Source organism: Strix uralensis, chromosome 4, assembly GCF_047716275.1.
Source record: "Strix uralensis isolate ZFMK-TIS-50842 chromosome 4, bStrUra1, whole genome shotgun sequence".
Lineage (NCBI taxonomy): Eukaryota > Metazoa > Chordata > Aves > Strigiformes > Strigidae > Strix > Strix uralensis.
This window is the reverse complement of record NC_133975.1, coordinates 58,230,479-58,255,959: the sequence shown is the minus strand read 5'-3', so window position 1 is coordinate 58,255,959 and position 25,481 is coordinate 58,230,479. Positions and strand designations below refer to the sequence as shown.

The 25,481-nt window shown below is 39.6% G+C and overlaps 1 protein-coding gene across 1 annotated transcript in view; it reads left to right on the top strand.

Annotated features, from left to right (window-relative positions):
- Nucleotides 1–11,100, top strand: part of DKK2 (dickkopf WNT signaling pathway inhibitor 2) — a 43,153-nt gene extending 32,053 nt beyond the window's left edge. Inside the window, exons 2-4 of the mRNA XM_074865105.1 lie at nt 7,988–8,138; nt 8,789–8,938; nt 9,465–11,100. Of these exons, the coding sequence (XP_074721206.1) occupies nt 7,988–8,138; nt 8,789–8,938; nt 9,465–9,715 (552 nt within the window). The 3' untranslated portion in view covers nt 9,716–11,100. The remainder of the gene's footprint in view (nt 1–7,987; nt 8,139–8,788; nt 8,939–9,464) is intronic.
- Nucleotides 11,101–25,481: the final 14,381 nt, after the last annotated feature.

Here is a 25,481-nt window from a genome sequence, read left to right as displayed (position 1 = left end):
ATAGTTTTATGCTGTTCTGTGGTATAAACAACATACATCTGTGCATATTTCAGGCATAGTGTGCTGCCCTTTAAGTCATTTGGAAATATAACTTATTTCAGGTTTTACTTTGAAGGTGAATCAAGTTGAATAAACTTGTAAGGTGGATTACTTTAAGTGCCTTAAACACTTTTTACACATTCATGACTCATGTAAAATGCACTAAATTAAGGCCAATTTAATTCAGATAATAATATCTACCCAGGAATTTAATTGATCCACTTGCAGTCTTTCAGATTACGTTCTCTGTATGTCCTCCTGAAGCCAAGGCCAGCTTTAAACAGACACTACCTCCTTCCAGTAGGACACAAAATGTAGGTAATTCTGTAAGAAAAGGTGTTGAATTGCAAGCTGTTGAATAAGAGGTTCTGCTGTAGACCTAAAATGCTTGTTGAAATCCACCATGTGGGCCAGGAGATCACATGGGAGTTACAGTGTGAGTGAGATTTCATGCAGGAAAAGTCTTTGGAGGTTTTCTGCCTGGACTGGAAGAGGCACCACTCACGCTGGCTGGCTTAGTGTGCAACAGGGCAACACAGCTCCTGTGTTTATTTTAAGGTGTTTGACTCTTTCCACCACATGCAGCTACATGCTTCCCTGAAGCACAGCTCCCCACACAACTACCTACTGCTTGCAGAATGGGAAGTCGTTTTCCATGACATTTTTGTTGGGATGAGAAAAGCCTGAGTCAGGACCCACGTGAGTCCTGCAGCCTTGTTGATTCAGAGAGACCTCAGTGAAGTTTGGTTTCTGGTTGTTAAGATCTGCGTTTTCTTTGGCTCTAGCAAATCATGAGAGCTGGACTACTGCACGTTTTAGAAATGTTCTTCCCCTGGTGGTCTAGCAGTGGATTGAGTATTACTTTGAAACATGAATATTTATCATCTTAATAATGCAGGCTTCTGGGGCCATTAGCCACACAGTTTGAAGGAATGATCTTTGGAGGCTGCAGTATATGTATCCATGATGTAGCACTCTGTGAATCAGACCTCATGAACAGCAGTGTTGTTTTAAATTGAAGAGTTAAAAAAAAGTTATTGCTAGAAGAAAGTGCCTGTGCTTAATCTAGAGGTGGAAGAGGGTGTTTTTCTCTCTGGGACTGGCAGAGAAGCAGGTCAGAGATGTATTGTTTTAACAAGAAGGAGGTTCGATGAGAAGAATTGAATTGTTAAATTTGTTATGGCAACAGAATGGAGTAAATCTGTTTCATTGCAACTACTGTGAGTAGTTTGTTTTCAGGAATGGTCTGTGCCACAGCAGTCACTGCGAGTTGAGAGTTTCTGGTGAGATCAGTCTGAGACAGGAACCATGTCTGGAGCTGTCTGAGAGCACAGCATGATTTCCTCCATGGGATAAATTAACCATGGCTTTCTGCTTGTGCACAGTGAGATCCCTCGCTATCATCTTTGCTTGTGTTGAGCTAAGAATAGAAAAAAGCAACATCAGCAATGCTGTGGGAAAACTGCATTGCTCCAGATGGCTGCTGATAAACTCTTTTCTCATTTGGGATTAAACACAAAATAGTAGTAAATGACAGTCATTTCTCATCCACATCTTAATGTACGTGTTTGCTTAGCAGCTAGAAGAAGCTAGACTGAAGTTTGTCAGTTAGATATGGATTTGTCTGAATGCACTTGAGAAGATATCAGAAAGTAGTTTAATTGCCTTGCAGAATAAAAGGACCAACTCACAAAGAGTTGGGAGTTTGGTTGGTTGGTTTGTTTCTTTGTTAAAAAGCTTTGACTTCCTCCCTTCCCCCCTCCATTTTGCTTTATCACATTTATGTGGTTCTGAATGAAGAGCTCTTATTTCCATGGTTACTAAAGTTTGTATCCTGTGAGATTGTGTTAGGCTTTCTCCTTGACTTTCATAGAGAGAATCTTCATTCTGTCTCCAAAGGGACGGGTGGGACAAATCCCATGTGTGATGTATTCATTTAGCTCTACAGGCCACATGTTGCGTGCAACTGTCCCACCAATGTTGATCTGCTAAAAGCTAAATTGAATTTGAGATCCCAACTCAGAATCAGGCCCAGCCAAGGCACCAAACAATGACTTGCATTCTTTGCAATTACTCTTGACAGCAGGCTATTTGGTTAAAGCATATGTTTGCATTTCCTAATTTATTGGCATGCTTTTACTTTGGATTAACTAATTCTTCAGAGAGAGAGAAAAGCAAAAAGCAGACCTGGACCCCTGTGACTATTTCATATGTTTGCTCAATGGGGACCAAGTCCTTGCTCAGAAAGATAGTTCCAAAGCAGGACAGGAAGGAGAGGCTCTCACCATGATTGAGCCAGTTGGTTGCTTCATCATGCCTGATGGCTGTGGAATATTAAGCAATATGCACAGTCCCAAGACTAAAGGGCAAACAAGCTCTGTTGTTCATCTCTTATGTGGAGGGTGGAAACTCTGTCCTCTTGCCTATAGTTCAGGACAGTTTTGGTCATCTAGTTAGCACACTGGCTGTAGAGAGGTCAGCTTTCACCTCCTTTACAGTAATTATTTTAAAACTTATAAAAGTACAATTAATTGAAATAGAGAAAATAAACTTTTCTCCTTAAGTAACAAGTGAGTTTCATTACCCATTCATTTGTGGTAAGCTGTCTTGCAGGCATGGTGCGAATATAAAAGATGATGTAGGTGTGATATAAAAGAGAAGTCTTTTGACAGCAGAAAAAGACATTTCTGGTGGATGTGATAGCATAACCTAGTGCCACAGGTATTTGCATAGGGTATTAATAACTAGGGATTCTGTATATACAAGACTGTGAGTAGTAGCCTAAACTTGATTTCTAACACACTGGTACCTAGGAAGCAAGACCATTCCTGGGATAACGTATGTGTCCGTTTTTTTGAGACACTTGTCTCACCTCTGCAATAGCTACTGCCTCTTTGCCAGGTGAGAGAGTGATGAAGGATTGAACTGGTAGGTCTATGGTGCTCTTACTTTCTGGCTGCACAACTGGTTGTGGCTTTTGTCCTATTCTTCAGCTCAGTCACCAGTACCATCATGGGATGATTGTATGAGACAGAAGCTGGCTGAATGTCCAGTACAGTAACCACAGTGATATTGTCATTTATGTGGTACATGAGACTTTAGTTCTCTTCTTGAGTGTTGCTCAGCCTCCACAGTAAAAGGGTAATGAATAACCTCTATGCTGTTTCTTCTGCTGGGAGTGGTACTAGCCATGATCTCCTGCCAGGACCGACTCTGCACTTGGACTTTATGATGTGTTTAAAAAAAAAAAAAAAGTTAACTGCTTCTGTGGGAGTCACTACTGATATCTGTTCCACCAAATCACTTATTTAGGCACAGCTCCTCTCAGTGTTGAAGGTGGGTCTGAAGCCAGCAGTGTCTAGGACTGCTTGTGCTGGATAAGTGATGACACAGCCTAGGTAAAAATGCCAGTGGCTCTTCCTGCCTTTCTCTGACATAGTTAGCTAGTACAGAGTGAAGTAGCTTCAACATAAAAACGAATGAGACATCATATTATGAGCAGATGAGAGTCTGGTGACTAAGGCGCTGGCTGGGAATATTGTCTTCAAATATTTGCTGGAGGCCATGTTGAAATTCAAGCCCTTATCTCCCAAAGCTCAATAAAGTGCGTCTGCCATCAGTCTACTCACTCACCCTTCAGCACATTACAGCGTCTGTCTTACTCGCCCCCTGGAGTGCTTCTCCATTTCGTTTTATAGTGCCAGACAGAGAGACTTGGACTGACTGACTCTATAGCACAACAGTCTCACCACTTAGTATTGCTCCAGCTTGCGGTGAAACTCTGTGGTTCAGGATGAGCATATAAAATATGCGAGATAGCACATGACTCCAGAAAAATATCAAGAAAACCTCATTGCACTGAGAAAAGGTGCTAAGTTAGATCTCCTCTGCCAAAAGGGGAGGGCAAAGGTAGAAATAAACGTCACTCCTGCACGCTCCTCATATCAAGAGAATGGTGTTAGTCACTTAGTCACAACAGCTAGTCAGTCCCTTCCTCAGCCTCACTGTGAAGTTAATACAAAAGAAAGAGCCTCAGTAGACTGGAAGGACTTGTTCAACTATAAAAATCCCCCATTTCTCTCCTCTATCATTGTTTTCTTTGAGTATTTCTAGCATGAGGTCTTGACATTATAAATTCAGGAAGGACAGGAATGGAGATTCATATTCTCTTTCTCAAGAAGAAAAGTTTAACATTTACATCTTGCTATGACCTGGCTGGCAAAGGTTAGTCTTGGTGGACTGATGCAGGGGACATCCTGGCACAGCATGAGCAGCATCTATTTAAATATTTAGCCTGAATCCTCTAACACTGCAAAAAATCCAGTACATCTTTGCTGTACATTTTTGGACACGCACTCAACAGTATCTTTTATGCGTGGATACAAAAGTAATTGGAATGACTGAGGAGAAAACATCTCAGCAGCAATGCTCCGAGTCAGACAACACTTTCTGAAAATGCGACTCATTATCACAGGCAAATCTAGTTTATGTCATGCTATGGGCGGCTTGATTGCCTGTAATCTGGGTTAAAAAAAATTAAATAAGATTGTTTAAATGCAGCTTCAGGGAGTGCTACATATTTTATCTCGGTTTCATCTGGTTTCCCATAATATCAAAGCTGTATTTAGCGTATAGAGATTTACGACCAGAAAATGATATGTATAGTTGAAGAATGTGAAGGGGTGATGTGCCTTGTAGAATTAGTTATCATTGCTGGGGAAGTAGAGCTGGTTTACAGCTTGCTTTTTCCCTCTCCATCTGGGACTGATCTGTGTCTTTGCGTTGTATATAGGAAATGTTCTCTGCAATTCTCTAAACGTAAAGACTGTGTTTCAGGCAATGTGGTGTAGGAGATTTTGAAAACCTTGATTCATGCATAGACAATTGTTAGCATGCACATTTTTATGTTTTCTTTATCCTGTATTTTAAAAAATACATACATATTTATACCTAGATTGGCTCAGCTACCACCAACAATGGGACAATTATGAACACATTTTCCCTCCTGTTAGCCAAGGCTATGTACACATTATATTATTTTGGTTTATTTTTGTGTTTTAATACTGAATGCTGCACAGCAGTAGAAATTACTTTGCTGGGAGCAGGAGTTATTCCAATGAATGTCTAGTGACTAGGAGATAGACACAAGGCTATGTAGGCATTTTTGTTTCAAGCTCCCTGTGATTGATAGCTAGTATATAAAATGGATGGTGGTTTTGGAAGAAAGATCAAGGCAATTGATGGCACCAAGCATTTGCAAGAGGCTTTTTCAGGTAGCTGGCTGGCAGCTGGTCTTTTGGGGTTTTGAATGGACTTGCCAGTTGTTGTGAGCTATATGTAACACAAAATTATTTTTTGATGTGCTGTAGTCATTTGTCTTAGGTAGGTCAATGTTTTGGCTTATTTTTTTCATTTCAAAAGTGTCATCTTAATTTAGGATAGCGCTCTAGAGTGGGACTAAAGGCTGACTGGGACTATAGAACTTTCCTTAGCAATTTCTAATGTCAAAATTGTATTCTGTTGCTTTTACCATTCTTAAAAGACAGAGCTGAGATTTAAAGACAGAGCTGAGATTTGGCAATTAGATGCATATCTTAAAATATCTTTTACATGTCACTCGGCCTAAAAGCCAGAAGTAAAACAGTCACTAGATATGGTATGTGAGAGCATTCATTAGCACCATTCAGGATCAGGGAACTCTTTTTTTAAAAGCTGTTTGAGGAACCAAAAGAGAACTGCAAGTAGGCTTCTTGCTGACAAGTTGCAGGTGTATACCACATGCCCATATTGGAAAAAAGATGCGGTTATGAAGGTCTTGATGACAGACAAGGGTCTAAAATGCCTTCATCTCCAGGTTTCAGCTAGCCCATCTGGTTTTTATTTGCATTTCCTCCAGCTAGCAGTGTTAGTATTTTCCAAACTCAGTATAACCATGCATAGGTCTACATAAAATCACTTTTCTTCATTGTAAGATCTTTAGTTTAGTAAGGTCTCCTTTAAGTCAGGGAAGCCTTACTTTTATGGTAACTATACCACAAATTGTGAGTCAGTGTTAATGATTTCTTTCTGGAAAAATGAGGGGAAGGAGAGATGAGATTGAAGGGAGAGCACTTTAGTTCCTCTTTGCTAGCATAGGTAGAATCCATTTATGCCTTAAGAATACCGAACAGGGGAGTACTTGCATTTGTCTCTTATTGCTACTCCTAGCTAAAAAATCTGGCCTTCTTTGATGTTCATCCTCTTGAGGATGAACTCAAGAGGAAATGTTTATTCTTAAGGGAGAAAGACTTACACATACGTCAGGTTACTCCAAACAGCTGCACTCTGGAATCATTATTCAAAGACACATATTCAGAGGGCAGAAGTAATGGGGCAGCAGCACTTGGGAAATATCCAGCCAGCCCTTTTGGTACTGTAAAGTAAATTTTGACAAAGAAAACAACTAATGAAATCACATGGGAAATGGCATGGTTCCCCCTCCCACTAGCGGCACTAGAGAAACTTGCTTGGTTTCATTATCAGACCTCGTTTCTTCTGTAATTCTCAACAGAATGGCACAAAGAGAAACAAGAAGTTCTCCATCTAAAAGAACAATTTTCATAGCAAATTCTCAACAGCCTCCAAGTTTTTCTTTTCTGAGAACAATGTAATCAAGCCTTGATTTAAAATATTATTAGAAAAGTAATCAGCCTAAATTGAAAAACAGTCAGTTGAGCTTTTTGTTTGTGGTGAATAATTAATTGCAAGAGTCATTCTGAAAACAGTAAAAGCAATAGTTTGATTTATTTAAAATGCTGGAGGAAATTAGTTGAGGAAGTGTAAACATCATTTTCCAGAAAGTGCCCAAAATTTATTCTCATCTTTTTATCTAAACAAATGCCTGAAGTATAATTTTGAGGAATGAAAAAAAGCTATGATTAATTTAATAGGCAGTAAAATTAGATGCAGACAGAGAGCATAGTTGTAGCTGTGTGGGAGTCAGCAGAAAGAATCCTGGAATGTGACAGTGTGTGTTGGTATGTCTCCTTAAAGTATCATGTCTTTTCCTTTTGTAGGAATAAACTTTTCTTTCTCTCTCTTCATGGGAGAATACAGTGCTTTCACACCTTTCTTTTAAAAGTTGGTTTTCCTGTAAGATAATGCTGGGTTTGATGAATATAGGAAAATTGTATACGTGTGTCTCTGCTTGCAGGGAATTATATGTGCAAGACAGTTTGTGCTCCATAATATATTCCATGCTGCATACTATAGGCTGTTGTTTAGCAGGTGGCATGTTTAAGGGAGTATACTAAGCCCATAACTGAAGTGAAGGTTATCAAAGTGAAATGCTGACCAGAGATGTTTGTTCACTTCCAGAGTCCAATTAGTGTGGGCCAGTGGGCAATGGCACAGTTGCAGAGGAGCCGGTTCCAATGTGGTATAGATGTTCACTGTGAGAACAGTGAACGTACTTATTATCTATCAGGGTGTTTGACAGCTACCAAAGGAAAATGCCTCCTTGGAGTTTAAATTGTTACCTATTGGAGAGTGTGTTTCAGGATTATTACTGACTGAGAGGGGTTTTATGGCTCTGTTTATTCTTCACTGTGGAGTTTTAAGCTCTTGTTTATCAATCAAAGGCCTGAACCCACAAAAATATGAGTTATCTTGTGCCAACCTATGCTTGAGGCAAGAAAAGATGAAACCATCAGGGAGATGATTCTTTAAGCAGCGTGATCTTAAAGATTGCTATATGGCTTCAGTGAATCACCCCTACCTGCATCTCCTGGCCCCAGTGAATGGTATCTCAACTGCTGGTTTCTTCGTTTGTTTGGGGGTTTTGGTGGTGGTTTTTTCTTTTCTTTCTTTTTTTTTTTTGTGGGCTTGTTTTGTTTTGTTTTATAAATGGACTACATACGTGTCTTGTACAAAGGAGTGCTTCACTGTAAACCTTTCTTTTACCCACCAGGCCTATCCTTGTACCAATGATAAGGAATGCGAAGTTGGGCGATACTGTCACAGTCCTCATCAAGCAACGTCTGCATGCATGATGTGCCGGAGGAAGAAAAAGCGTTGCCACAGAGACGGCATGTGCTGCCCTGGGAACCGCTGCAACAATGGTACATCAGTCATTTCTTGGTTTTCCTCCATAAAATCAGCATTTTGATAGCATCTGTTTCTCTGAGTGTTCCCAGCAACAGTATTTTTTTTCTGTGTGTCTGTGCTTCTATTTCTAAACCAAGAAAACTTCATTTTCTACTTCATTCCACTCTATTTTCTTTAATAGTATTTCTGTGTTTAAGGCTTGTGTGCTACCTGAATTGTTCCCGTTTTAGGGTGGGGAAACCCAAAAATGATGCTGCTGCTGACTGAAATCACAGCATTACATTCAATGTGGTTTGATTCACTGAAAGACTGTAAAGAACCCGTATTTTTAAGGAAGCAAAAGAGACTTAATGAATCTTTGACTGTCCCTGGGTGGGATTATAACTGTACTGTTTGCATTCCCATACTCTCCTCTGGAGACTGGAGAGAGATGTCTACAAGGCAGTCTTCAGGTGATCAGACCATAAAACCAGAGTGACAGCAAGACTGACAGTGAGTGAAGCAGAGCTGTGGTGAAGTTAGGTGCCAGGAATCAGGGACAGAGGTGTGATTAGAACTGAGCGTCACTGAGGCCAAGCCCCAGCACTTTCATAGTCCAGGTCCTGATCCTGGTCTCTGTATGTCCTTTTGTTCAAATCTTTGACTGGCTGTCTTTTCCTCGCAGGTATTTGCATACCAGTAACTGAAAGCATCATTACACCTCACATCCCCGCTCTAGAAGGGCCACGCCACAAGAAGAATGGTCATTATGCTAGCAAGGATTTGGGATGGCAAAACCTAGGGAGGCCACGCTCCAAGCTGTCACACATAAAAGGTAAGTTCACATTTGCACTAACTGCTTTGTTTCTTCATATCATGAATTATGTTATTGCTGTTAATATACAGCAATTCAAACTAGAAATAGGCAGTAATTTCACAGGGAGTGAATATCTATCATGAGAATTCACAGCATGACTCAAAAAGCGATGTAACATCAACCAACAGCTCCTGTGATTCAAATGGCATCTTCTTTCTTCTCTGTATCAGAGGTGGACTGACAATCGATTTTTCAGTTGTGCAAGATTGCATACATCCTCCTCTTGTAACAATCATGTAATTAAGCACTTGTAATTCTACTTACAATCCTGTAGCTGAACTTCTTACTAAGTCTTGTGGCAGGTCTCATTAATTACCCCCTGGAACCCTCCTCATTCATATCTTCCCCTGTGTTTACATCCTTCAAATAGCCACAGATAGAAATATCATCTCTCCTTTTTCTGAGCTTCATTTGCATCTGTCTGCCCTGAATCTATACTTTCATGGTTTCCCATGAGGTAAAATAGTTTCATTGCTCTTTTTAGGACATGAAGGCGATCCCTGCCTACGGTCATCAGACTGTATTGAGGGACACTGCTGTGCTCGCCATTTCTGGACCAAAATTTGCAAGCCCGTGTTGCATCAGGGGGAGGTGTGCACCAAACAGCGCAAGAAGGGATCCCATGGACTGGAGATTTTCCAACGATGTGACTGTGCCAAGGGGCTGTCTTGCAAAGTATGGAAAGATGCGACCTCCTCTTCTAAATCAAGACTTCACGTGTGCCAGAAAATCTGAATGAGGACTGAGAAGATAGTATTAAATGACTGTGGCTTTATGTATTTAATGCATTATGGCACGGTGGGAAATGAGGACTGCAAATGAAAGCGGAATGGCTAAAGTAACAGTTAGGGTAGGAGTAGAAGTCACACCAAATGCATTTCTTTTTGAGCTGGTGGTAAACACAAGCGCAGCTGGAGTTCTCCTACTGTGCAGCTCTTCTGTAAATAACTTCTACTGTTTGTGGGAAATGCTAGTATGCAAACAAGTACAATGGAAATTAATGTCACTTACCTTGCTGTGTTGTCCCATGATGTTTCAGGGGTTAAGTGTTAGGGCTATGGTGGGTTTCCAGCATGGTAATGACTGCTAAACAAATTGTATACATTGTACTCCTATAGGAAGCAGTGCATGCCAGGAAGACTCATCTGTCAACATATTATTGGCCACATTGCAGGTGTGAGAAATGGAAATAAAGTTACTGTGAATGTCCACATGCCCTTGTCATTCAGGGCAGACACTTCAGCAAAGAAAGCACTCCTGCAGGACAAGAGTGCTATGTTTTGCAGCCTGGAAGAGGTGAAAACTTGCTATCTCACAATTTCAAGAGAGCAGCAGTTTCTCTAAGAGGAGGCATTTAAACTGGTTTTGTTTCCTATACTTAAGTAAATTGAAATGCTTTATGTAGTTCAATGTCATAGTATGGCACTTAATCGCTTGTATTTGCCTCGGTTTACTGCTAGTGTACATTGGGTTGAACAGATGAAGCAAATACGTGCATGTTGAATCCAGAATTATATACAGGCAGTTGCTCATTAGTCCTAAATATACTTTCCTTGCCTAAGCATACTTGCATTATAGACATTTCCAAAAGAAAGAGCAGAGTGTTGAAGTGCCTAACACTAAGAGCTATGAAGTTGTTTCACTGTTGCTGTTATAACAGATGATGTAGACATTTGTTGACATCTTTAGAGCACTACAAACTCAAATTTTTACATTTTTTTAGTAGCAACATGCTACTGATGGCACTCTGCAGAAGTATAACAGATTAGAGGCAGCAAAGAAAAAGGAGTTGCCTCTTGTGAGCACCTCCTCTCCTGCAGAAAAAGATGTAAGAAGATGGTATAACCGCAAATGACTTGTTAAACATCATGTGATGCCACAGCATACCAGCCTCCAGCATGTATTCAGCCTGGACTTGATGTCCTCTCTGTCCAGACTGTTCTGCCAGGAATGATGGAAGTACATGGACTGTGGAAACAGCTGACAACTCTACATTATTTGTGTACTGGTTAAAAAAAGGACAGTCTCTATCCCTTGACTTGTCTCCCACGTCTTTTCAAATTTTTTTCATCTTACTTATCTGCAAGTATTCCTTTGTATAGACATTGGTAAAGAGACTGATATTTCTTTAAAGAAGTCTGATTCTACAATTGACATACTGCAAAGTTCTAACTACCCATTTTAATGTTTTGTAGTACAAGGGACTTTTCTGTTTAATCAGTTCTGAACAACATGGGTAGACCAGTATGAAGTTTAACTTTGAAGACCATGTCACCTGTACCTGACACTTTTTTCCACCAGTGGTTGTTTTAACACTACAGCTTAACTACACCACCTGATTCAGACTTCTTAACTAGAACACAGATCTCAGCTACATTGCCTTTATCTTTCATAAGAGTCTAAATAAGAAGAGTATTTCACATGCCTCTTTCTCTACTAGAGCTAGTTTTTATTGATCTAGAGGGACTGCTTAGAGACAGGGTCTTCTGTTTGTTAATAGTCCAGTCAGAGTTTTATCTTGCAGTCCTGTCATTGCAACTCTGCTTGTTGCAGAGTTTTTCCAGTGTAACTGCAACAGGAATAAGGCTCAGAAGTAGCATAGTTTCAAGATATTAAGAAAGTACAGAAACACATACTCACAAGCACTCATGCAAGAAACAGCTCACAAGAAACACATGCAAGCACGTACTCAGCAGAGGAGCTCTATTGCTCTCATTGTGACTACATATAAAAGAAAATGATACCCAGTGTGAGCAGGGGGGGTTGCAGAAGTGGGATCGCAGCAATTTTTAGCTCTTATCATTGGCCTACCCCCCTTTTCCTCTTGCAAAACGTAGTTATTTGGGATAATTTATTTACAGGAAATGTTTAATGAGATGTATTTTCTTATAGAGATATTTCTTACACAAAGCTTTGTAGCAGAATATATTTGCAGCCTGTTAACTTTAATGTAGAAAAATGTATAATAAGATTAAATATATTAAATGTCCTTTCCCATTCCTCCCCAAATATTTTACCCATATTCCTTTCCCTACCTGCTGCTTAAGAAGAGTAGTTCTTTCTGGAAAGATATACAAATCTATTGGGAAAAAACCAAACTGTATATTTTAGCTGTGCAAGAAAAAGCATCTGATTGTACTTGTGTCTCAAAGCACTATGTAGAGTGAGTTTTGGTAAAAGACTTGAAGGTCATCTTAAAATCCCCCTGCGTCTTTTCTACAAAACTGGTTTAATTGGCAACTATCTATATGCTTCTCTTGGGACAGTTTACACCTAAACATTTCAGAATAGTTTTGAAAATAATGCACCTGGATGCATAATGTTCAATCAACTGGGTTAAATAGGAAAGGTGCCCAGACACATTCCCTGGATAGTGATACATACCAGAGAGAGTCATGGTGGGTAAAGCTGGTATTCAAATTTTGTGGCATTTTGCTATAGGTTACAGCATACAAAGGCACTGTTGCAATGTCTGTAACTAGCAGTTCTGATATGGCAGATAACAGCATTCATCTCTAATAACATGAAACAATCCATATGACAGAACTGAAAATATTGCTAGTAAAACCAGCCAAGTTCTGATCCCAGGAAAATGCCTGCAGAGCTCAATAAATATTGCAAAATAATGGCTGTGGTTGTTGAGCAATGGTCTCAATATCCTTGTTACTTGTTTCTGGTAACCCTTTGCTCAAACAGATGTACATTTGGAGGATGGAATGGTCTCCGAGTCACGCTAGTGTTTGTACAAAATGAAAAGGTTTTGCTACTATTATTTGCAGTATTTGGTGCGTAGGCCTTTGAAAATTCTAACACTTTTAATAACAACATAATAAAGATGTGAGCATCTTCAGAACCCAATGACTTCAGCAGAGTTTGAGACTGCCAAAGCCTTCAGAGATTTAATCTGGGAAGAAAAACAATAGGCACAGGCAGTTCCTTGCACACCACAAATACTGAGCAGCATAGCTGAACTGAATAGCATTCAAGCAGTTTCGCAAGACTGAAATTTGATTGTTTAGAAGCCATTCAGTTAATATTTTGGGGAAATATACATCAGTTTGAGAACAAAAGAACAGCTAAATTTGGGGATAATTGCTCTCACTCACTGTGTCACTCATCAAGGGAATTAAGAGTGACTTTGGCTCAGTAAATTTCAGAAATCTGCTGTCATGACACAAGTACTGAAAAGATTATTGCTGAACAATTCATATACTCTTCCTATTAGCCTAGAATAGCCTCAGCAGTGCAACAGCTCTTTGGAAAGACTTATTAACTTTCCTAAAAGTAATGGATTTCTACTCTATAACGGCATATATTTGATTTACAATATAAATGTGGGTGTGTACCTATTACTGTACTACTTGCTTTGTCTTATGTTTGCGACCTATAGTATTTATAATTTTAAACATTTTTAAATGAAAGCAATTAAAATAGATTTATGCACTTGCATAACAACATTTTCAACAGCATACATCCAGCGCCTGACACCTAAAACACAATTCACTGAAATTCAAGCCATATTCTTCATATTCTGACTTTCCTGCTCATTGTCTCAACAACAGCAAAATAACCTCCCCAAACACCATGAACTGTCTCGGGCAGAGGCTGAGAAGAGACATTTCTAAACTATTCCTTGTCACCAACCCACCAGCCCTCTCTGCTTTCACTTCAGAGCCCTGCATCATGACCCCCCAATAAGAAATGTAAATGCTATCAGAGGAAATTTGTATTTTTCATTCCTTCTAGTTCCCTTCCCTTCTAGGGAAGCCATTTGAAAAAAGATAACCTGAAGGCCAAAGCCAGCAGAAACTCATATAGCCAGATACTCTAAGCAAAGGCTTTTAGGAGTCTTGAGATCTAACTTTCAAAAACTTAATTGTTAAGAGAGTTATGTAGGTGGTTGATAAGACCTGCATTTACAAAAAATAAAGACAACTTAGCTCTTTGGCGTGTCAGTCAAGTGTTTGGAAAATAACTGTCCGCAGTGGGGGGGATGGAACCCAAACACACCCCACCCCCAAAAAACCAACCTCACCTATAGTACCTGACAAAGGGAATGCAGTTATTTTTTTTGCGCTAGGTATAGTTTCACTCCACACAAAACCATCATTAATTTTGTTTTTAAATCATCACACTAATAATACAGTCACGCTTTCTCACCTAGCTCACTAGTCCGATGTATGGCATCTTTCTGATGCTGCATTAGACAGGAGTGAACGAACAGTTAATCCAGAGGTCTGCACTCCATCATTATTTAAACCGTAACATTTCACTGAGATGAACAGAAACTTTCTGCCCAAGTGTCTTATTATCTAATACAGTTTTTAACATGCTCACTGCTACCAAAGAGTGCTTACAGACCCTACAACCCTTTCTTACCTTATGTTTTGCTTGCACCTTTATATGACTGTAGTCAGTTGCTGAAATGTGGCAAAAGTCTGCTGCAGCCCCCTCTTACCTTACTGCTCTGCCAGCTTTTTACAGACCAGCTTAAGGCAGCAATGCAGGAGGCAAGGAGAAAGCACAGAAAAGGGTGGTCGGAGGGAGGGTGGACTGGAGAGGTCCAGCCCAGAAGCTTGAAATGGCAGAGAGAGGGGGAGCTCTACCTCAAAATTTAATTAAATGCTATTGCAAAAACTGTGAATGTTCATTGTATCCCACCCAATTACCAAGAATGGAGGAAGGGCAAACATGCTCTCTCTGTTTCTGAGCTGCATCCCCACAGCACTGACCCAAAGTGGGGAGGCCTGATAGAGTGATTCTGGTCCCTCAGAAGCTGAAATGTTGAGCCTGTGTCCCCCTGGCAGCAGCATGCTTCTCACCTTGGTTCTCTGTGTATCCAAATCCTAGTAATTCCAGAGGCTTTGGATTTGTGACCAACCTTCAGACACATTATTTGGACAACACTGCTACAGCTTGCAGCCTGCCCATGCCTAGGGATTCCACTGAAAGACTGTGGAGAAGGAAGGAAGAGACAAAAGCAGGAGATGGCTGTTGCATTGCAGAACTCCAGCTGGTCCCAGAGCTGTTATTTTGACCACCACTGATGGGACTGACCCTGATGGATATACAGCATTGGATGATGCTCACTGCAAACTTGTTTATTCTGGCAGCTCCCTGTTTTTTTTGGAATTGCTTATTGTTAAGAATGAGTGTCAATTACTTATTTACAAATGTCTGGTACCAATAAACTCTTTGTTTTTTACAGTACCGGCTAGCAGCTTGATTTAGAAGTGGTTTGCTGCATGCCAACTTCCTGAAGCAAAGGAAATAATCTTTCAGAGGAAATTAACGTTTTAAGAAACACAGACTTTTTTTTTTTTTTTTTTTTTTTTTAAGGAAAAAATTATCTAGAATAAGAGGAGGAAAAACATATACTTAACACAAAAAGATTCCCTGACACAAATCTTAGTCTTTGAGTCTTTGACAAAACTCATACTGTAATTCTCCACTGCTATTATCAAAGTTGGCCAAACAGTAGTCAAGAAATCAAAAAATGTATACCTGTGTGGCTGCTATGGCATGTATATTCCTGTTTTCTATTCCTTATAAGCTATTCTTTCTTTATAAGCTACTCCTTATTTCTGAGAGTATGTCATTCATCAGTATTTACTCAACAGGCTTGCAAACTTTTTTTAAAATCAACTATTAATCAAACATTCAATAATTCTATAGAACTGTAAGGGTAGGGCTCACAGATACTGTTTCTCTCCTTAGTGACTGTAATTTTTAATGGCATCATTAAGGTGTATATAGGTACATGCTAAGTAATGAATGACATGGTTCTGGAAGAAAATTGCCAGGAATTTTGGAATGCATCACATTAATGAATCCAACGACCACCCAAAGCTTTAGAAAAATCCACCTCAAAATTATTTGGGCAATGTCTTTTTCTCACTGTCTGAGCAGTTATGGATATTGTAACAATGCTTCTTTAGAACAACGGATGATAAAAGAAGAACCTCATGTATGTGCTCTCAAGAACAGTTAATTGTCTTTCAAATAACATTTAAGTCTGTTGCGTTAAGTTCAGAAGAGGCTGATACTGCCTTTCCCAATGCAGCACACTGTCAACTGGCAATATTGTCTTAGGTTTGGAGAACTACTGGATTAAGTTATTAAAACTTTTTAATTACTTGAAAGCTAGTGCTCTTTATCCTGGAGCTTCCTTCGAACCTGTGTGGAAATCAATGTTTATGGGAGGAACAGTCTGCAAGTCATAAATGAGCTCCATTAGAAATTCATCAGAATTACTGTAAATAACTGAAGCAAAAGGCCTTCCCTCTGCTACCACGGCATCCAGTGAGACCTCAAAATGTATCAAAACCTATGAAGTGATCAGATTAATTTTCATTTCTCTTCACCTCTGGATTTTTAGTTCTGGCGTAGTTAGATGCGCAAACGCCAAAATGCAATTCTCATAGTATTTACAGCCTCCCAATAAATAGAATCTTAGAGTAATCATTCCCACTGCAGAACCTGTTTTCATGAGATTTGCAGCTGAAAACATATATTCAAAAGGTTCAGAAGCTTTGGAGCGGAATCCACAATTCTTTATGTTTATTCAAACATTTTGAGATTCACTTGTTAAAAGCTCTTTTAGAAATGCATGGTTATACAATTGCAATTACATACCATTTTGTGCAATGCATGGAATACGTACATTTTCAAAAAGCAGAAGAAATCAGATGAAGACATTTTCCCTCTAATGTTTAATGCTGAAGACTAAAAATCACCCACTACAGAGTGCAATCATTTAGCACTCGTGTTCTGCAGGGACTATCTTAATGATTCAAACTAAAAATACCTAACTGCTTTAGTACAACTCACCTGAATGCTTGAGTGACACCAAGACTATAATATTGTCATCAGGTACACATTGCACTGCTATATACCTTTCAGCATTTACAGAAATAGGATTTCACCCTGTGTGGGTTGTGATAATTACTAATTGAAAATAATTGGTTATAAACAGGCAATTCCCATCACGGTGCCATAAATCTCGCCATATAATTTATGTATTGACAGTCATGATCACCGTTGGCGACACAGCCTCTCTGAGTAAGTGAACAGGAAGATACTCATATGAAGAAATCCTCCTTTGCATGCAAACATTTTAACAAAAGACAGAATTACTTAAGTTGCATCTTACCTTTATTAAGGGTCAAATTCCCTATTGTTGCCTTCCCCATCTGAACAAAGAGGTTCATTTGTATATGACCAAACACATATTTAATGAGCTCCTCAGTTGTGTTATTGAGTAATTTTATGTGTCCTAGAAACAACACAGGAAATCAGTTTTCATCTGAGTTCAAATCTATTTTTATTTTTGGTTATTAATTCACAGTCCTGCCTTTTTTAAAAAAAAATAGACTGCTAGAATTTGCAGACTGTTTCAGGAATATTCCATCTCTAACCGCCCAATTGCAGAATTTAAATCAAAGTAATTGTACGAAATGTAGAAGAAAGCAGAATTGAATGGTTGTTTCTAATATCTACTGAGCACTAACAAATCAAGTAGACAAACTGTCAAGAAAACGCGAGATGAACTTCGCAACAGCTTGAAATGTTAAAACTGCTGTTTCTTTCAGTACAGTCTAAGCATTTCCTAAAATACATCTCTGAAACAGAAACACTATGTGTATATAGGGGCTGATTTACCAAGATCCAATAGGCAGAAAGTTCCATAGAAGTCAGTGGCAGCAGCTGAGGTGCAGCACTTCAGTAATGTTACCAAATGTCCTTGTGTCACCATGTGGCACAGGTCATCTTTCCTGAAAAATAAAAGCAAAACCAGAAAACACTCAATGCAGAACTGAAAAGACTTCAGAGATCAACATTAACAACATTGCAGGAATGGAAAACTTTTCTTTTTGCAGGAAAAGATTCACAAAGGAGAATAAGGAGGATTGGTTCAGGGGTTGAGGGTTTATTGACTATTTTAGAAAGAAAATTACTGTGAAGATGATGATGAGGTGCTATAAAGTAACGAGAGGTTGAGAGAAGGTAACCTGATGCAAGAATTTAAAATTCTTCATGTCAGAAAGAAACGGTCATTATAATACTCCTATGCATAGTAAGCTACTGTATTTTACCCACTTAGCCCTTTTAAACAGTCATGAACGCTTTCCTAAAGCACAGCTTCCACATGATGTCAGACAACATTTCCTTCAAAGTCATCTCAATTTGAAGTCACCAAGAGAGGAGGTCGCTTGTTCCATATTTAAATACATCTGGCTTATCCCCATTTGTTTTTATTTGGATTTTTTTTTTTTTCCTACCAGATGAAGGAGACATCTAGTACCTACTAATTTCTCCTCATGAAGCTACTTCTACCCTGAAAGCCACTCACTTTTCAACCTTCTTGTCAGCCTTTGTATCATGGTCCTTTTTGCTGAAAGCACATGTTAGCATTATAGAACAACTGAAGAGAGATAGCAGGAGAGTTTTGACAGCTGTACTGGGGACATCTGAGGCTTTTGCATCTAGGGAAAATGGGGAGACTGTTTGGGATTTTGGGACAAGCATAACTACTAAAGTGATCAGCAGTTAAATGCTCATATCAACTTTGTTGACATTTAAATTAGTACCTATGGAGACACTCAAATAAATGCTGTAGTTTAAAGCTCGTCAGAACTAGAGCTGGTGGGAAAACCTATGGAAAAGACTTTTTTGATTTTTTTTTTTTTTTTCACTGCTTCCATTTGGGGATAGAAAACATTTTTGATCATGGATTTTTATGTTTGGCCAGCTATAGATAAAAAATACATTTTACACTAACAAAGTGTTCATTATCGGTGCTGCATCTTTTTTTGCAAAAAATAATACTGCAACATTGATATTTAGAAAATTTTCTCAGGTCACAGCAAGAACCGTAGACTTCAGTCCTCCCTCTCTAAGCTCCCATGACGGAAATGGTTTCCAGTTCTTAAGAGGACAACATTGGCAATGGGAAATGGATCATAACTTTCCTTCTTCTGTTTGGTACAAGTGTCAGAAAATTCATTATCTCTAGAAACAGTAGTTTTGAGTATCCATGGGAACCTGAAGTTTACTACATTTTTAAAGTTGTTATTTCTAATGCTTCAGAAAGGTATAGGTACTTAATAAAGAATTTAGTCAAAGGTGAGACCTGGCACAGGATTCCTTTCAGCTAATTTTAACTGTCTGAAGGTTAGGTATCATGACACAATTAGTCATACAGACAAGAGATGCTGAAAAAATAATTCACCCGCCCCACCTTAGATCCTGCTGCTGTAGGTGACTGTCTGCTGCTTGCCTCTGCTTCTCCACTGAGCAAAGGTAGAGCTTCAACACTGAGTTCATACCAGACCTATAGCTTTCAGATGGGCAAGGACAGAGAAGATGAGTTGTACTCTTGGTTCACAGAAGAGCTGGGTTTAAGCAGTGTACGGACAGCAGGAAGAGTGGGACAAATGCCGCCTAAAATCAGTATTTGAAGACCTATCATTATCCATAATTTAAGCTTCCCATAGCTAATCCTAGCATGGTGTAGTTTTTGTACTCCTCTAATCAACACTTCACAAACTGCCTCTCATCTCATCTGGTTCACTGTTCTTCATACCTCTAACAGAGTACAGAGCTGCCTTGGTCCTTGGGGAACACCTCGTATGCCCCCCTGAGCACCTCTCCCTCCCTCTGGCTCCAGCACACTGTCTGATGATGCCCCTTCTCATTGACTGCTCATTAAATTTTCAACCAGAGTTTTCACTCTTATTAACCCTTTGATTCTGGAAGAGAATCCCTGTAAACAACCAGGACACCCACAAGCATCTTTGACAGCAGCTGGATCACCAGCATGGCCTTACTGTATTGTTTTACCCATCTCCCCCTTCCCCCCACTCCACCAAGTCTGCAGCCATCTCTCTGTACTTGAAGTCTAAACAGTCTGGTGCTGGGACTGACTTTTTGCTCTGTATTTGCACAGCATGTAGCATAAGACCGTCCTAGTTCACAACTAAATGTCTATTACCTTTACTATTTTTACTACCATATATAACTGGAAACACAAACTTCAGATGGGATTATTCTGTTAACAATTCATAAAGCAAAACAAAAACACAGCACCATCCTGCCTCACACCACACCAGTTTTCAACTTGTGGTCCATGAAACTCCGTGTTCAGAGAACTTAAACTAGAAAGCACGCCTGTTGTTAAGTTGGAAAAAAATTAGGAGTTTGCAAATCAAAAAGAGGCTTGAAAAATACTGAACTAAACCAAGAGTGAGAAACCTCATACTCCCCATAAACATGATCCTGTTAAAGGCTCTGGGAAGTTACTCCATCTTTTTGGAGAGAATGTGAATCAAGCTGCAGGTAGCTGGGAAGACATACTCCCTGCAAATGCAAGCAAGCTGATGTCAGTGCTTCAGTGTCTTCTCCCAGGATGCTGGAACTGGTGCTTCTGTGCCGGTATGTTTCCATCCATGACAACAATACTATAAAGCATAATCACACCTGATATCATGCTAACTGCAGAAACTCTCATTATCTGCTGTTCCCATCCCATGAAAAACATATGATTTTGTTATACTGGGATTACAAACTACTCCTAAAGCAATGTGGTAATTTAAACTCCATTTCCCAGATGGGCAAGGCAAACAAGCAGTAGATGAACCTTCCAGTTAGTCTTTTTTTTTTTTTTTTTTTTTAATAAATGATGCGTGACAGTCATACGCTAAACTCATTTGTCAATCTTATTTATCTATTGCCTGGAAAATGCAGCAACCTAACGTTGGACTGATGGAGAGGAGACTTCAGGGCTGTGAATTAAAAACAGCCTGCTAGGGGGAGTGAGGACAGGTATAGACTTTGGCTAGCTAAAGAGGTGGAGGAGTTGATTGTGGGAAGAGTCTAGACAGGGCCATTAATTAGGAAGGGGAGGAAGAACAGGATGCTTTGTCAAGCCAATTTTAAAACCCGTGACCTTTCACCTGAAGCACCCTGGTCCAAGTCCAGTCATGACCAAGGGGACTCCAGCTTGTCCTGATGATGTGATCATAAAAGCTCTGCACACACAGTGGTTGGTGGTCTTGGACCTGTTCCCAGAGAAGTAGAGTTCCCAGCTTGGCTCAACTTTGGTCCAGCTGGCAATCCTTATTTTGTTATAATGAGGCCCAAGATGAAAATAAGCTGGAGAGGCACATTCTTGCTTTCCTCCTGACAGGTGCCTCTCCAAGGAACTTCTCACACATGAGTTGGGCCATAGAAATCAGCTTGAGCCACACCATGCTGAGCAAGGTGACACAGTCTGGCCATCGCACGGCCCATGAGAAAAGGAAGAGGCCTTGTGCAACTGTGGTTTTATAAAAACCCTGACCAGGCCCCTAGGAGCACAGTGCGTCTCACACGGAAAGGTGGAGTGATTTCATTGATAGCCAACACAAGGCAGTCCTCAAGGAGACGTGATGGATAAGCTGAGTGGTGCAGTCCAGTAGAGCTGTTCACTACTCCTGGGGGGAGAAGAGCAATGCTGACCACATGCAGAAGATGTCATGGATGTGTGTCTCCCTGCTCAGACAAAGGGACAACTCTGACCCACATGGGTGATTCTGCATGAGCCCATGGACGTTAGGCACATTGGGCCCTGTTGACCAATGTCATGACACCTATTTGGTGCTCAGCTCTCCAGGCTGATTCATGTGGTTATTAAGAGCCATTCATCTACCAAGTCAGCAAAAAGAAATAATTCAAACTAAGCTTTGTAATACAGGAACTCATTACATTATATGGAACATAATGAAATCTAAAGGAAATCAATACTTTTCACCCATAAATTAAGTGAACACTATATAGCTTTTGATCATAAAATAATGCCAGCCTTCAAAATGGCAAATTGGACATGGAAACCTCTTTTGCATATGACTTTCATGCTTTTGTTTTTTTTCTAAGTAGAACTTCCCTCCCATCTTCCTAAACATTATCAGTCTTTCCTTTACTAGCCAATACCAAACCATTAAAACCAGAGAAGTCTCAATGAACTATCTCATCACTCCTTTCCCTGAAGGGGCCAGATTTCTGTTCACGGTAAGTTTTTTGGATCTTTTTCCTTGATATTGCTTTATTTTTAACTTTTAGAAAGTTGCTTTGCCTCAGAACAGTTTTTTCTCTGCTGTTTGGTTGATTTTGCAGTGGGAAGGGAAGGGGTGTTTAGACTCACGAACTGCAAGGTGAGTGCTGGGGGTATTTTCAAGGAAGTCAGATTGCATCTGCCTGCCAGCTTTTGTTTTCTGGTATTACTGACCAAGTCTGGAGCTCTGGGCCAAACGCTGGACCCAGCTGTGCTTGGGCAGTAACAGGAGACTGAGCTTTTGCATATTATTCTTTATCCAGTCCTGAGTTTACAAAACTTTCCCTTTTTAAGTGCACTTAGCTATAGAGATATACAGAGGGACAAAATCTACAGTTCACTTAAAATCCTGAGATTATTCACCCAGTTTCCAAGATAAAAATATCATGTCAGATTTAACATTTCTTTTTGTTTTTTTTTTTTAACTAGCTGTACCATCATATGTCTGTTTAGATCACTCTTTCCACTGAAAAACCTAAAAATCACTTTCCCTTCTTTATTTGCTTCCCCTTTTCCCTCAAAAAAAAGGTCTTCAGGACCATGCTTCCATATAAACAATTTTCAAACATTGACATCGTATTTCTAACAAAAAAGTATAGTTCTACTTGTATTAGTTTTGTCCCTTAGAGCCCTTTTCATTGTTTTTCAAATGCATCTGAGCTAGGAAAACCAAGGACAAATTTCAAAAATCTGTATTTAGTGACACAAATTGTGAAACAATATTTTGGAATTGGTTTTTACTGGTGAAGGGAGTGAACAGAAAGACAGCCACTTTAACACAATATATAAAAAAGTTTTTGGAATATACTAGACAATGCACAGGATGAAAAAAGATCTTTATGCTACTTAGCTGTTCTCAAGCAAGGCACATTCTTAGCCAGAATCCAAAAATACAGCTCCAACAGTCTAATATCCATATTTTGAACTTAACAAAAAATCTTAAGCATTTAAATTAATTTAACCTTATATATCAAATGTCAGGGCTAGATTTATGCTGTATTTTTTGCTGTATCTGCAGTAAGTAGAACTAATCTTCTTACCTCTGAATGAGATCACATTAAAATGACTGTAATGATTTAACTGAATTTACAGTTCTAGGAATATAAACAAACCTCCCAGTATTCGTTTCTACATGATAAGTGCTTGGCAGAGAAAAAACACTTAACTTAGGAATATGTTTTCAGAAGCCCAAAGCTATCAGTCCTGAAATGGGGGGCACTTTTGATTTGTCATTTGACTGGGATGTCTAATGAGGACAAATAAAATGAGATTTTCAGAGGCACTGACTTTTAGCAATTTTCCTGACTTTTGAGTTGAACTTTTCAACAGTTTTCATTAAATAAATTCTTCTTATGACTGCTGTAATTATTGTGTTGCTCTTGTGACACTTGCACCTGTCATATCATTAGTGGACATACTTCCAGAATTGCAATTTGAATTGAAATCTTATCGATAAACTTGTAACACACTGGATATAAAAATAATCCATTTACTTTTGTAACACTTATAAACCCTGCATACCACACCACACTTTTTACTCAAGTGTAGGATACTTTCTGTACACTTAAAAGCCTTGAGCTTTCTCACTCAAGCTGCGAGAACAGCTCCTCAAGGGTTCAGCCCAGAGAAAAAGAGATGGTGGGAGTCCTGGAGGAAAGGAGAAGGTGCCACAGCCTTTTCCCCTGCCCCGCAGCGTGCCATGCCAGCAGCTTGGGCAACCCTCTGGCAAAGTGTGTCCCGCAGAGGTGATCTCCTCTGACTCAAGCCACATGAGCTTTTCAAAAGAAACTGAGAGGAGGCAACAACCAGGCAGTGAAGCCAGCAAAGCAGCTGTAGAAAAAGCTAAAGCAGGGACTGCTGATACTGAAGTATTTTTTTTTTATTCTGACTGGACTTAAACTTCCCTTGACAATGGGCTGCTTGATCCAAGCTTATTCCACTCTCACCTCAGGCCCTTCACCTCTGCTGTGCTCCAGAGCTGCCCTTCTTATCTTCCTCTCCTCCCTTATTGTTTCCCACAAATCTCCTGTTTTCCTTGTCTTTCTAATCCCTGAATAATATTCCTCTGCCAAAAAGGGAGAATTAACATATCATTTATTATCACAACATTGATAGCTGTGTGCTACCCCTCTCCCTTCACATTTTGTCTGTTTATATACTATGTCTTCAAGGCAGGGAGACTGTCTCTAACCCTACCATTTGTACAGTGTCCAGCAAATTGTGACTAACTTTGGTTTATCTCTCATAAATAACACAATCAGCAAAACCTCTGCAAGAAGAAAAGCAAGGAAATTTCCTCTCCAGGACTTTTGACAGTGATATTTTCTCAAGCTGAACTCTGACAGAAAGTACCATGGTGTCCCCATGTAGAAAATTCACATCATTAGTCATTTGACTTAAATGGGAGAGCTGTCTATACTCCTAGCACAAGCTCTAATTCTTCACTCATGGCCTAATAAGATGCTCCCATTTCTGATGTTTACTACCTTTTCTCCTTGAATTTCTCCTTACTACTCATAGTATAGCTACAATACTTGGTTTCTTACAAACCTAAAAAATAGAATACAACCCAGACTTCCATTTGTCCCAAACCCCTGCATGTTGTTGCTCTATGGTGTTTTTAAACTGAATAATTACACCAAGATCCAAATATTATTTGTAATATAAATATAGCAACACCTCAGATGATCTCAGCTGTACCAGGGATATGCTTATCGGCATATATTTCTACTACAGAAATGTAAAAATAACTTACTTTTTAAGATATGTGGGATAAAGTCAAAGATCACTAGAGAATGCTACAGAGTCACCAGAGTTTGCTAGACTGTTGGAGAAATCTCTGGTTTATGTTAATTTTATAAGTTAAAAAAAGAAACATACATAATGAAAAATTAGACAGTATGAGAAGAGCACAACATTCTGGAAACCTGGGAAACTTCCTTCAATAAAGCTATAAAACAAACTCCCAGCACTGTGTGCCAGGTTTTGTAATGTTCTTACCCATTAGCTTTCTGAACAGGCACTTATGGCTTTTCAGGGTTTCCATTTGCACCGACCATCATTCCTCTTCATGGTCCTATGCAGCAATGACCGAGGTGCCTGTATCGGCAAGTCTCAGTGTGGATCCATTACTCAGTCACTGTGCCTTCCCTAAGCCATGACTGAAACGTGCAGCAAACCCTCTCATGCCAGACCCCTCCATCTGACTCCTCATCTTCTGGTTTCTTGACTTGCCCTTCCCTGAACTGTCTCTTTTACTCTCCTATGGACACTGTCCCTTTGTTATTACCTGCAATAGCCACAAACCCTGTGGGTTTTATGCTCTTGGCCAGGTTTCAAGTTTCAGCACTTCCCTTGCTTTTTGCCCTCCATGCGCTAATCAGGAGTTCCCTAGTGGGGTCCAGAATCTAG